Source organism: Muntiacus reevesi, chromosome 2, assembly GCF_963930625.1.
Source record: "Muntiacus reevesi chromosome 2, mMunRee1.1, whole genome shotgun sequence".
NCBI classification, from domain to species: Eukaryota; Metazoa; Chordata; class Mammalia; order Artiodactyla; family Cervidae; genus Muntiacus; species Muntiacus reevesi.
This window is the reverse complement of record NC_089250.1, coordinates 57,343,386-57,357,404: the sequence shown is the minus strand read 5'-3', so window position 1 is coordinate 57,357,404 and position 14,019 is coordinate 57,343,386. Positions and strand designations below refer to the sequence as shown.

The 14,019-nt window shown below is 50.6% G+C and overlaps 1 protein-coding gene across 1 annotated transcript in view; it reads right to left on the bottom strand.

The window, feature by feature from the left end:
- The window catches only part of BMP7 (bone morphogenetic protein 7), an 85,395-nt gene that overhangs the window by 10,411 nt on the left and 60,965 nt on the right, over positions 1 to 14,019 (bottom strand). The window contains exon 4 of the mRNA XM_065921742.1: positions 208 to 405. Coding sequence (XP_065777814.1) covers positions 208 to 405 — 198 coding nt within the window. The remainder of the gene's footprint in view (positions 1 to 207; positions 406 to 14,019) is intronic.

Below are 14,019 nucleotides of genomic sequence, written 5' to 3'. Positions count from 1 at the left end.
ATTTCGAAATGAATTTATGACACAATTTACACAATGAAGAGCTCTGGGCAGGAAGGGATTCTGCGGGTGGTGCTTCCTGCTGCCTGGGTTCCAGAACCATCTGTGGAGCACATGCATGGATGTTGAGCCACCCCCGGCTAGGGTCCTTCAGGGGGCTCCCTGTGGGCTCCTCGGGGTCCATGGAGTAAACCCTCCACCCCGGCGTACCTGCGACATTGGCCACCCGCAGGGCTTCCTGGTTCTTGGGCGTCTTGGAGCGATTCTGGCTGCGCTGCTTGCCTCCTGTGGAGCGGGTGCTGCGGAGGTGGACTTCAGTGGCCTTGAAGAAGGCCACCATGAAGGGCTGCTTGTTCTGGGGCCCCTGCCGCCCGATCAGGCCTGCCAACTTGGGGTTGATGCTCTGCCCTATACGGGAAGCAGTCAAATGCACAGAACAGGTGGTTAGTGGGAAGGGCTGAACAGATGTCATGTTAGCTGAACCTCACAATGTCTGTCCATGTACTCGCCACTCCTTCATCATAAGCATGGCCTCAGCTCTGACTCTACACCGGGTTGTCCTAGGAAATTGGAACACAGTAGGAGTCACAGAGAGAACTCCCTGGCCTCTGGGCGTGCACACTGGTGGGGAAGGCAGGCAGGAATCATGCAGGGCAGGGAGCCCGTGGTGATGTGTGCGCAGAGACAAACGGAGCCGGGAGGGGTGTGACACAGTGTGACTCAGCGGCTCCCGACTGAAACCCCCACCTGACGCCCAAGGGAAAAGGGAGGGGGAGGTGGGCAGGCAGTGGAACCTCTGAGTCCTGGTCTGACTCCCCATCCCTCTTCACCTGGGCCCAGCCACATCTGGAATCCACTTCACCAGCAGGAGAGATGGCCTTGGAGGCAGGACATGCTCTGGCCCTGGGCCCACCTTCCTGGGTTCACATCCGGCCTCTGCCATTCGACGCCCAGATGCTCCCAGCAGACCTCTGCTCACCGGAAGTGCTCATTAGATTAGATGCCAGCTCAGGACAGTGGTCCAGGAGATCAGACAAGCAATGTGAGGGCTGAGCCCAGGGGCCCTGTCTCCATCTGAGAGGTCTGGGGAATGCAGCAGAGGCTGCACACAAGCACCGCCCAGTGGCAAAGGATCCGAAGGAAGCCAGAACAAGAGGAAGAGGGACGCCAAGAGAACTGAAGACCCTGGATACTGGGTGAGAAGGCGGGTGAGGCAGTCATGGTGTTCTGTACTCTGCGGATGGGTCCAGAGTGATGGGGGCTAAGAACAGGCTACCAGCTGCAGCAACAATGAGGCCATTGGTCAATATATACTTAACTCATTATTGACCAGAGACGTATTAAAATGTGTTGTCACTCCAATGTTAATTGATCGGAGACATCTCAGTATTCACTTACATAACAAATTGCCAGCCACAAGTGTTAATTTCTGCAGAAGTTCCCCCCGGTCAATAACTACTACCATGTCCAGTGGTGATAAGTATTCCAAAGGAAGATAAAGCAAGAAGACAAAACAGCTCAAGGCTGAAAACTTGCCCAAGGACAACGAGCTTGGAAGTGAGGGAGCTGAATTTGAAACCAGGGCAGGCTGCTTAACCACGATAGATATGGTCCCTGCAAGTTTGGTGAGAGGGGTTGGAGACCAGCAAAGGCATTGGGCCCAGTCACTCTGGAATCAACTTCCCTTGGAGCTCTCTAGATGGGCCTGATGTCCACAAACCCAGACACCCAAGGACCAGCTCAGCATCAGGGGCATTTGCGTTAGCTGTATTACAGCAAATGTTCAAAACAGCTCCCCCACCCACCACTACTTCACCTTAGTCCCTCTTAATACCAGCTTTCCTGCATTCTTTAGCAGGGTTTCCTCGAGTTCACTCATCTATAATTTGAATGATTCTATAAAAGAAACCATTAAAGTCGAGCCCCTAGGAACTGTACACCACCCCCCTCCCCCGGAAGGCTGTTAGGGCAAAATAAAAATGCCTCCCTGAAAACCTGATGCTGTTTCAGATCCACTAAATGCAGTCACTGCACCTCTGAGGGAGGGTGTCTGGCTCCCTTTGGCCACTGGCAGTATAGCCAGGTCCAGGGTCCCATAGCCTCAGCTGAGAAGTGGGAAGACAGAGGGAAGGGGGTCTCCAGGTGGCTGAAACTCACATCTGCTGGTGACCAGCCTATGAGGAAGCTGCATGCTGGGGCCTCTATTTCCTCCTCTGTGAAACAGGGGCAATGCCAATTGTCTCATCCATGCCCTCTCTCCCCCACCCCATTTCTTGCTACTCAACTCAATTTTTATTTAGGCAGCTGTGCCTTAAACTGATTCCAGCCTGACCTTAGCAGGCAGGGCCTGTATTCTAATACTCAGCAACCAACCCTCCAGCCATAGTCATTGGTTAAAGTGACCCAATTGAGCCAATGAATGGAAGTTTCCAAGTGTAGGGTTCACAGCAACCTTCTCTTTCCCTGGAGAGCATTGAGGGCGGAAGGAGAACCCAGAAACAGCCACCATCTGGCAACCATAGGTGGACTACATCATCAAATGGGGCTGAGCTGGTGGAAGGAAGAGCAGAGAGAAAAGCAGATTTCTGGTGATATCACTGAGCCACTGGATCAAACCAGTTCTGAAGCTGACCGGATTCTTGCCCCAATCACCCAAATGAATAAACCTCTTTGATTGTTTAGTCTGAGTTGCCATCAAGGGGTTTTTCTTGGTCCCCTTTTTTAGAGGCTTGGGAACCAGGGAACAGGGTAGCAAGTTATCCTGGGCCTGGCAGGCACAGGCACTCAGAGGGTGGGTATGGATTATTCCCCCTCTGTCACCAAATATGAGAAAAGATTAAGGCTTTCAAGGTAAAAGCTGTGTCACCACAACAGACATTCAGCTTCAACAAAAAACAGGAGTATGGAAAACTACAGTGAAATGTCACTTTGCTCCCACTAGGATGGCTAAAATAAAGGCGGACAAAAAACAAATACTGGTGAGGATGTGGAGCGAGTAGAACCTTCATATGCTGCTGTTGGGGTTATAAAAATGTTGCAGGTATTTTGAAAAACAGCTTGGCAGTTCCTCAAAGAGTTATACACAGAATTCTCATACGACCCAGCAATTCCACCCCTAAGTATATACCCAAGAGAACTAAAAACATAGGTTCACAACTGTTCACAGCAGCATTATTCATAACAGCCAGAATGTGGAAACAACCCAAATGTCCATTAGCTAGTGAATGGATAAATAAAATGTGGTGTATCCATACAAAGGAATATTATTCTCCATTAAAAAAAAAAAGAAGTATGGATCCATGTTACAGCATGAATGAACTTTGAAAATGTTATGCTATGTGAAAGAAACTAGTCACAAAACATCACATATTATATGATTTCATTCATACGAAATGTCCAGAATAGGTAAATCCATAGAAACAGAAAGTAAATTTATGGTTTCCGGGAGCCTGGGGAAGGAAGGGCATGGGGTGAGCACTAATGGACAGGAAGTCACTTCTGAGGAAGACCACTAGACAGTGCAATGACTATACAAGAAGGTGAATGTGCTAAAAACCACTAGATGGTGAATTCCATGTTATGGGTCAGAAGTTAATTTTTTTAAGTACAAAAAAAAAAAAAAAAAGAATGAGGACTTCCCTGGTGGTCCAATGGTAAAGAACCCACCTACCAATGCAAGGGAAATTGGTTTGATCCTTGGTCTGGGAATATTTCACATCCCTCAGAGAAACTAAGCCCACACCACAACTACTGAAGCCACCTCGCTCTATAGCCTGTGCTCTGCAAGAAGAAAAACTACTGCAATGAGAAGCCCCAGCACCAAAACGAACAGTAGCCCCCACTGGCCACAACTAAAGAAAGACTGCATGTAGCAGGTAAAAAATAAATAATACATAAATTAATTCATTAATTTTTAAAAAACAGGGGTAGGAATGATCCATCCACTGAATGCTGGGAGACAGTTTTTGTTAATAAATAGTATAAGGATGCCTATCACAGTGCCTAGCACTCATGGATTTAATGACCATTTGCTAAATGAACAAATGCCTCCCATGCCAACAGTGGATGGAGCACTCACAGTCCATCCAACCCTCTACATGGCCCCACGGAGCAGATATCATGATGTCACTTTATAAAGAGAAGAAAGATTACACTATGAAGGCCTTGCAACAGGTCGGTGGTGGAGCCAGGATCTGAACCCTGTTCTGTTGGAGCCAAAGGTCAAGTTCTCAGCTGTGACATCAGCGTGTCCCAGAGCTGCAAGTACCCCAGCCTCCCTCCTGGGCTGCGCCGTGTGCTAAAAAGAGGTCAAGGTTCCCCAACACTGGGTGGAGGCTGACATGAGCTTAGAGGCCCCCTTCGCTCAGGGCCACACCTCAAAGAGCCAAGGGGTGGGGGAGGAGACAGCTCTCTCCCAGACTCCTCTTCACCTCCCTGGTGTTCCTTGAAACATCAACTATGTGACCCTGGGCACTGGGAAGAATGAGGAATGAACTCTGAACTGCGTCCATCCCCTGGCTTCCTCTTGGATTGTTGTTCAGTCGCTAAGTCAATGTCCGACTCTTTGTGACCCCATGGTCTGCAGCACGCCAAGCTCCCCTGTCCTTCACTATCTTTTGGCATTTGCTAAGATTCATGTCCATTGAGTCGGTGATGCTGTCTAACCATCTCATCCTCTGTCGCACCCTTCTTTTTTTGCTTTCAATCTTTCCCAGCATCAGGGTCTTTTCCAATGAGTCGGCTCTTCACCTCAAGTAGCCAAAGTATTGGAGCTTCAGTATCAGTCCTTCCAATGAGTATTCAGGGTTGATTTCCTTTAGGAGTGACTGTCTTGATCTCTTTCCTGTCTAAGCGACTCTCAAGAGTCTTCTCTAGCACCGTGGTTCGAAAGCATCAATTCTTCAGCACTCAGCCTTCTTTATGGTCCAACTCTCACACTGGTACATGATTACTAGGAAAACTGGACTATACGGATCTTTGTCATCAAAGTGATGTCTCTGCTTTTTAATACACTGTCTAGGTTTGTCATAGCTTTTCTTCCTGTTAGGGTGGGAGGTTATGAAAACACGACCTAGTGATGTGCTGTCCTTGCTGTTTCACAAAAAAAATGGTTTGGGAGCAACGTACTGTGGACATCTTTCCTTGTCAATGAAATGCATGTTGATCTCATCTCTTGTGGCCACTGAGGGGGTCTTGCATCTGCAAATCCCTTTGCCTTGTCCTCTTCCGTCCCAGGTTTGAACAAACAACTTGCTTATCCATTTAGTAGTTCAATCTACAATGATTCATGGAGCCCCCACTGTGTGCCAGGCACTGTGCTGGGCTGCTGCTGGGTATAGCACCGAACAAGGTGGCAGCCGCCATGCGCTGACCAGAGAGGGGGGTGCGCTCAGGGATGAGGGGGGACTGGTCAGTGGTGAGTCACATGTCTCAGTGGGGGCTGGGGGTCATGTTCTAGGTGTGACAGCAGCCCCAGAGGATGTGGCAGGGCCAGAGTTCTGTGCTAAGAGGCCCACTGGGGCTGGTGTGTGGGGAGCAGATGGAGTGGGGACAGGGAAAGCCAAGAGGGGGTCCAGAAACAAGCCCCCACCCACCATGCCCTCCCCTGGATCCCCACAGTGCTCAGGGCGGCCTCTCTGGGCCCTGAATACACATTGTGCTCCTACGAATAATCAGCAACTCAGGTCAGGGATGGTCCCTTGCGCCCACTGTCCCCACACAGGCTAGAGCTCTCAGATGGGACCCAAAGCATGTTTCACCAAAACTCTGCCCACAGGCAGGAGAGATCAGAGGCAGGACTAGTCACCAGCCCTCGGACTGCCCATCTGTGTAGGCAGCTAGATCCTGACCAGTATGCCATCTGTGGTAGGGTCGTACTTAAGCATGTTGTACTGAACCCACCCAGCATTCACATGTTGAAACTTTTACCTTTTCACTGCATTGTACAGTGCATGAAAAAACCCTAGTCCAGTTAAAGGGATTTTTCCAAAATTCATACCCCAAAGTTTGCTAAGTCTGTAATTCTGTAAGTAGTTTGAGCCTTTCCTTCTAGTCTTTTCTCTTCATACCCATGCGCATATTTGATAGTTGGGATCATACTTTGGGGAGAAAACAAGCACATTCACCAAGAAGGTGATTGCACATGCAGCTGCCTCTCCACCCAGCACTGGGCATTTGGGCTGATGGTTCTCTGGGGCACTGTCGTGGGCATTGTAGGATGTGTTGGCCGCATACTTGGCTGTTCCCAAAATGCATCCCCGACATGTTTGCAGACCTGGCCACGTGTCCCCTGGGAGGCAAAATGTCCCAGGTTGAGAGCCAGCAGTTATGTATACCCTCCTGAAAGTAAGTCAGGCAACACAGAGACGATGTGATGCTTTGTTAAAGCAGGACAATTGGATGGGGGCCACGGCATGGAGTACCAACCAGCCATCTAAAAAATCCACTCATCTATTTACAAATATCCCTGGCGCCCACATGTCCCGAGCCCAGCACAGCTCTGTGCCCGGGGGTAGAGGGGTGTTCCGACAGGAACAAGACAGGTCTAGGCTCTCATGAGACGGACAGAAGGAAGGGCTGCCAAGTGACAGGCAGAACATGATACAGTGTGATTCCACAAGGGAGCAAAGAAAGTTAAAGCATATACCAACATATGTGGATATGTACATACATAAAGTTTATTTTTGTTTTAATATCCCCACAAAGGGCAGAGAAAGGTTATATTGGGGGAGAGGACGCGTGGGTTGGCTGGGAGAGGAATTCCTTTTCATTTTATGATGTTACAATATATGGGCTTCACTTAGCACTTGCAAGTATTTGTTTTATTTGTCTCTAAATGTCCAGGGCAAACCACACTGAATACAGAGCCAAGCCAAACGTATTAGGCAGAGGGATTGAGCTGGGTGACATTCATCTAGGCAAAAGAGACGCATCTTATTTTAACATAGGTCTGTATCTTTGGGAAAGCTGAAAAGGATTTATATTCTAGACAAGTGTTCATGCTCGTGCTCAGTCACACAGTGGGGTCCAACTTGGACCCCAGAAACTGTAGCCTGCCAGGCTCTTCTGCCCATGGGATTTTTCAGGCGATTTCCTCCTCCAGAGGATCTTCCCGACCCAGGGATGAAACCTGTGTTTGCTGCATCGACAGGTGAATTCTTTACTACTGAGCCACCTGGGAAGCCTTAGACAAGAGTTAATAGGTTTAAAAAAAGAAGGAGAAAAAAAACCTGAAGATTTGCCCAAGGATGGGGTTATCAGATTTTGCAAATAAAAGTACAAGATGTTCAGTTAAATTTGAATTTCAAATAAATGAATAATGTTTGCAATACATGGGACATACTTATATTATGCAGTGATTTGCTGTTTATCTGAAATTCACATTGAACCAGGCATCTGTGTTTTATCTGCCAAGACACGCTCCTTTAGTCAAGATAGAAAGTCTTTCCTGGCATGTGATGGTGACTGACCCCGCCATAGACTGTAACAACCACAGTGGGAAGGCCTCCTACCCACCCAACAGGTAGGTAACACTGCCAATTGCTGATTTCTTCATCCTTAGAAGAATTCATGGCTTGCCTGTCTATGGGGTATTCTGTTTCTACCTTTTGGCTTTTCTTATATTTTTGTTTTCAAATTAATGTATAGGCTCCAATATTTTGGCCACCTGATACGGAGCCAACTCATTGGAAAAGACCCTGATGCTGGGAAAGGTTGAGGGCAGGAGGAGAAGGGGGCAACAGAGGATGAGATGGTTGGATGGTATCACTGACTCAATGGACATGAATTTGAACAAATGCCGGGAAATGGTGAAGGACAGGGAAGCCTGATGTGTTAACAGTTCATGGGGTTGCAAAGAGTCTAACGTGACTGAGTGACTGAACAACAAAAATTGACCTTCTTTTGGTAAACAGGTCGGTTTTAATGTGTGTATGGGTTCTTCTCAGCATCACTTCTATCAGGATACAGGGCAGTGCCCACACCCCAAAGAATCCCCTTGTGCTACTTAATCTCAGTGCGTCCAACCAGGGGTGAGTCTGCCCCCTCCAGGGGACAGCGGCAGTTTTTACAACTTGGGGCAAAGGATGCTACTGGCATGGAGTGGGTGGAGGCCAGAGATGCTGCTAAACATCTGACAGCACACAGGACATCTCCACTCCAAAAAACACACAGAAAATGCCAACAGTGCCAAGGAGGAGAAACTCTGCTTTCTTGTCACTCCCTTCCCTGACTCCCAGACTCCGGCGATGACTGACCTGTTTGCATCCCTACAGGTTTGCACTTTCTAGATATTTCATATACAGGCACGCCTAGTTTTCTGTGCCAGCTGATTTCAACCCACGTGTCTCTGAGATGCTCTCATGGTGCCATGAGTTTCACGGTCCATAGTGTGGATGCACGAAGTCTAGTGACCTGGTCAGCAGCTGAAGAACACGTGGGCTGTCTCCAGCGTAGGTGAGCACAAGCGTCATGAGACGTTCAAGGACAGGTTTTGTGTAGACCTACATCTTCATTTCTGTGATGTGAAACAGAGGTGCAGTCCTTCTTGTTGCCCATTCCCCACACTCTTTGCACACTCTCAGAGTCCATCAGGGCCGGCATCATCCCGCCTGCCATCTGGAGAGGCCGGGGAGACTACAGAGCAGTTCTGCTTCCCTGGCAGGGCTGGGTCCGCTGCTAACACTAACCAGGGGTGGCCAACTAAAGTCCATGGGCCAAATCCAGCCCTCTGCATCTTTTTGAAAATACAGTTTTGCTGGAACAAAGCCTTGCACATCCATGCACACTTTTACCATCTGCTTTAGCACATATATTTACTGCCACTCTAATGACCAAGTTGAGGAACCTCACAGAGAGTGTCTGACCCACAAAACTAAAACATTTATCATCTGGCATTTACAGAAAGAGTTTGCTGATCTCTGGACTAATTGACCCAGATCCATGTAACTCTAGACTTGTAAAGAAAACCATAAAATGTCCCTGTGAGATAAGATGCCTTTACTGTCTATTATCTGCCAAGGAAAGGGTTCCTGGAAGAGTGGGCTCTACCCATTGCTGGTTCACAGCAGATTATTGAGCACGTGCCTCGTGCCAGGCGCTGTGCAGAGCCCATTCTGCGTACGGCTCCTCTGGCAGGACTACGGACCACTGTGCTGGGCTGTGCTTTGTCACTCAGTCGTGTCCGACTCCTTTCAATCCCATGGACTGTAGCCCGCCAGGCTTCTCTGTCCATGGGGATTCTCCAGGCAAGAATACTGGAGTGGGTTGCCATACCAGGGGATCTTCCCAACCCAGGGATTGAACCTGGTCTCCAGCATTGCAGGCTGATTCTTTCCCGTCTGAACCAACAGAGAAGCCCACTGACTACTAGCTACTCCATTTACAGATGAAGAAAGCTGACTGGAGGCTACAAACTTGACCGCTGAGCCTTCGCTGAGTGCAAGTGGCTGGAAAAGCAGAAAGGAGAGATTGCCCAGGCATGGACACAGACCACCTCTGGGGCCTCCAGGAGTAGGAGGGATCCATGGAGGCTCGAAGGGGAGGTCCTTACAAAAGGCGGGCCAGGTGGGCAAGGATGTTGGACTCTGGAAAGTGCGTTGAGGACCAGGGATGAGCCAGAGCATCTGGCCATGGCTGGCAGGTCCCAGTGGCCTGAGAATAAATGGCACTACCAGCCCAGAAGAGCCCAGGAGCCGACGAGAAGCACAAGATGGGCCACCCAGGAGAGGATGGGGTGCAGCTCAACTGCAGAGAGTGGGGGCATTTTGGTTTTCTTGTGGCTTCTTTGTTTTCCAGGCATACAGCTATCAGGTGCCCCTCAGAGTCCCAGAGCATAAGAATGCTCCTCCTTCATTGTGCAAAACACATTAATTCCAGCCACTTCTCTTGATGGACCAAGGCCTAAGTGACCAGTGGGAACACAGTTAATGTTTGTGACATCTCCTCGCCCCGATTTCCCAAGGCCACCCCAGCTGCCAGTGCCCACCAGCCCTGGAGGGACCCATCCCAGCCTCCTGGTCATCAAGGCCGCCTCCTCCTCGGCTCTCTCGCTCTGGCTTCTGAACAAACAGGATGTGAAGCAATCGCAAGGGCGAAGGCACCTGGGAGCCAGCTGTGCCTCGGGTGGACTGCTCTCTGACCTCAGCTTGATGGGGCTTATTCTCTTCAGCCTCCGTGGGCGATCAGCTCACTCCCGGGGCTGTCCCCAGCTGCTGCAGCAGGCGCCACACTTGCACGGCATATGCCCTCAATCCTTTAAGTGCCTCACAATCCCATTTGATCCCATCTGGGATGATCAAGAATAGGGATATGTACTCTTGCGGCCCTGGAGAGAAGCCCGAGGCCCTCTCTGCACACAGAAGTCCAGCACAAGCCCGAGTCTGCCACCCGAAGGCAGAGGTGGGTGGGTGGGAAAAGAAGGGGCCCTTCTGGTCTTGGAGCTCTGGGAGGGTCAGGAAGCTGGAGGTCCCCTACGAGAGAGTCTGAGAGGGGAACTGAGACCCTCAGATTATATTCTTGGGTCAGGGAGCCGGGGCTGATCAGTGCTGCCCTCCTGAGCCGTCAGTGATTTCTTAAGCAGACAAGGGAGAGGAGGAGGATCCTGTAAGTAAGGACAAGAGGCTGGAGCCCTTGTCTTGGGAACAAAGGAGTAGGTGCTTCTGTGTCTGCAAAGATGTAAGAGTCTCCAGTCCAGATCAGTATTCACTGCGCCGCTGTTTGGCAGTGGGAGGCAATATCAGGAATGCCATGTGCTGGAACCCCCCCTGAGCCGTCCTCAGGATGGGAGCAGAAACTTCATCTTGTTCAAGCTGGAGCAGTGTCTGCGATAGTCCCCTGGCCCATCAGAGCTCCACACAGATGTCTGTTGAGTGAATAAATGTGTTTTCAATGTGGGCCAAGAGGCCCTTGACTGTAGGAAGCTGGTTCTGACCACCAGGTGCTGGGAGAGGGTTCATCATCACTCCCCAGGTTGGCATGCAGGTCCTGGGCTGACTTGTCCATCGGGCCCCGTGGCTGGGCCCACGGTACTTTTAGGGACCCAGGAAAACATTCTAATATCTCTTAAAATCAGAACACAAAACATGGAGTTTTTAGGACTGGAGACAATGTTTTCATTTTTAATACAGCTAGGATTATATTCATCATTATACCCAGATGGTTATAAACCTAATTTTTAATATTTTTGAATGGAGGGAGGACCCCTGGCCATTTCAGTGACACTGGCTCCTCTAGTTTGTCCTGTGGGAAACCCACTGTCTTCTGGGTCCTTTTTCAAACTCTTCTCAGGAAAGGGGATTTGGAGAGGACAGCCAGGCAGAAACCAAGACGCTTTAGGGTCCCAGGCTCGGTCCAGATGTCCAGCTGTTCACCCAGCAGAAGCTTGTTAATAACACACTGCCCACAGGTGTGGCCGCTGGTGACGTCATTCCGCGGACAGCGTGCTGGCCCAGGGCTCAGCATTTTACATGAATTCACTCTTTTCTTCCTCCCAGCCATAATCATGCCCGAGGAACAAGGGACATGGCATCAGGAGGTTGGACTAAACTCCCAAGATCACATGAGGCCACCTCCTGGAGCACCAGGCTCCTGGGCCCTGGAGTCAATGCAGGAGCTGCAGGCCTGACCCCCTTCTGCTCCTGCATGAGACCCCCTGGTCCAGGCAGGCTGTGAGGGTTCAGCTCTCAGCAGCACCGCCTGGACAGCCTCCTTGCCAACTGGCAGGCCCTCCACTCTAGTGCCAGGGTTCCCTCCACTCAGGGGGCCTCTTCTCCTCTCTCCCACCACCCCTGGTGGGTAGGGGTTGTCCAGCCTGTGTGACTGGGGCAAGGGAGGGGCTTCCTGTGCTTGTCTGTGCAAGGAGGGACAGCAGACACCAGCCCTCTTTCCCGCAGCATCCCATCCTCGGAGACGAGATGAGGCTCCCCACTTGGTTCCTGATGAGCCCCAGGTGCCCGAGGGGTTTATGGGCTTCTCCCGCAAGGGCATGCTGGCTGGTGGAGGCCCCAGCTGTGAACACTCTCCGACAGGATGGCCGCAGCTGGAGGAAGAGGAAACAGATACATGCTTCCTGGGTGGTCTCAGGCGGCATTTAGAGACCCAGGCTCACCTCACCTTGCACCAAATATCAGGAAAGGAGGTCTGTAACCCCTGTACTTCACAAGGATGAAAGTGAGCTCACTGTAAGACACTGCAAGCCTAGCTCAGGGCCCCGTCCCCTCTCCTCCCAGATGGGGCACTGGGAGCTGGGCCCGGGTGCCACGGCCCTGGAACTCGTCCTCTCCAAGTGCTGTCCAAGGCAGCGACCCTCACTGAGTTCATGTTACGGCTAGCAGGTGGTCCCAGGGCAGGGACCAGGCTGTCTCCACAGGCCACACAGGGCTGGCACACAGTATTTGCCCACTAATCTGCCCATCACGTGGACCCCAGCATCCACGGACTCCCCAGCAGGCCCTGCTGGTCTTTCTCCTGTGTAGGCATCCAACATGAAAAGGTGTGAACTCACGTTTAGACGTGGCCAGCCTGAGCACCATCTTATAAACAGTGTACCCCCAAACACGGGGCATGACTTCACCAGAATCTTATCATTGGGCCAGATCCCAAATTACTGAGGAGCTTGTGAGAAAAGGCAGATTCCTGGGCCCATCTTCGGGGACTCGCCGTCAGAGGGTCTGGGGGGTGGAGCCTGGGAATCTGTATGTTCAATGTGCCTGCCACCCCGGGGATTCTGATGCAGAAGGAAACCCTTGGAGGAGAAGTTTCCCAGCCAGGAGCCTATGGTCTCAGAAATGCTGGGCTCTCTCACTTCTTATCTCATCCCCCCTTCAAAGATCCAAAAACTCACATGCCCAGCTGGCCACTGAATACTCTGTCCCTCCCAGATGGTGTGGGTGGGTGGGCCTTCCTTGACTCGGGCAACTGGACCAAATTTGCTGCCTCAGCATGCACAGCACCTGGACAAGTGAGGTCCCAGGGCCCCATTAGGAGGGGAGGAGGGGAGGCAGCAAGTCAGGGGCCTGGCATCGGACCCTTACCCTAACTCTAGGCATCATCTTGCGGCCACTAGGCTATACTCCTCTGGCATGGAGGCAGCTGATGGAATATGGAGACTCAACACCCCTCAGGGGCCTCAATTCCCTCACCTGTCCCATGGAGATGCTAATAATAGCATCCACCCAAATGGGAATGGTGAGGATTATAGGAGACAATGGCAGAAAGCACTTACTTTGTGCTTAGTAGCTACCACATGTTAGGCAATTAAGCTTTTCACTCGCATGAGCTCATCTAATCCTTCACAACCACCCTGAGAGGTGGAAGCTATTATTAACCCCATTTTCCAGAGGAGGGACATTAAGTGACTCACCCTGGGTCATGTGGCTAGAAACAGCAGAGCTGGGACTCAAACCCGGGGAGTTTAGCCAGCTCCCGAGCCCAGGCTCCAACCATCAGGCCGTGACACCTCAATAAATGCCGAGCCTCGGCAAAAGGTGGGGGACAAAGACCCTGGGTGTGGGGGAGAAAGGGGTTGGCAGGCTTGATTGGGTTGAGTGTCACTTAAGAGAAAAACCAAACCTAAGCTATCCCGAGCCAGAAGGGTAGGCAGGACAGAGGAGCACCAGATCCACTGAGGTCAAGTTAGCAGGTCAAACCCATATCCATAAGTTCAGGGAAAAGATCACTCTGAAGACAGCAATCAGGTCTCCCTCAGCCTCATGGGTGCCCCATCCCCAATATGTTCCACAGGGACTTTTAAGGACAAAGAAGAGCTGAATGAACCTATTGCCAAATAAGTTTGGAATTCGTCCAAACTTATTTGGAATCCAAACAAGTTTGGAATGCTATTGACCCTATCAGGAGATTCACAATGGACATCGGCAAAATAAAGGCTCTGAGAAGTCCTGCAGTGAAACCTGCTTAGTTCATCCAGCCTAGCCTTTCTTGCACGTAACTGATCATGATTCTTCATAGAACACAGTTTGAGAAATTCTGGTCATGGCAAACTCCTTCTGTAAACAACATTTCTGA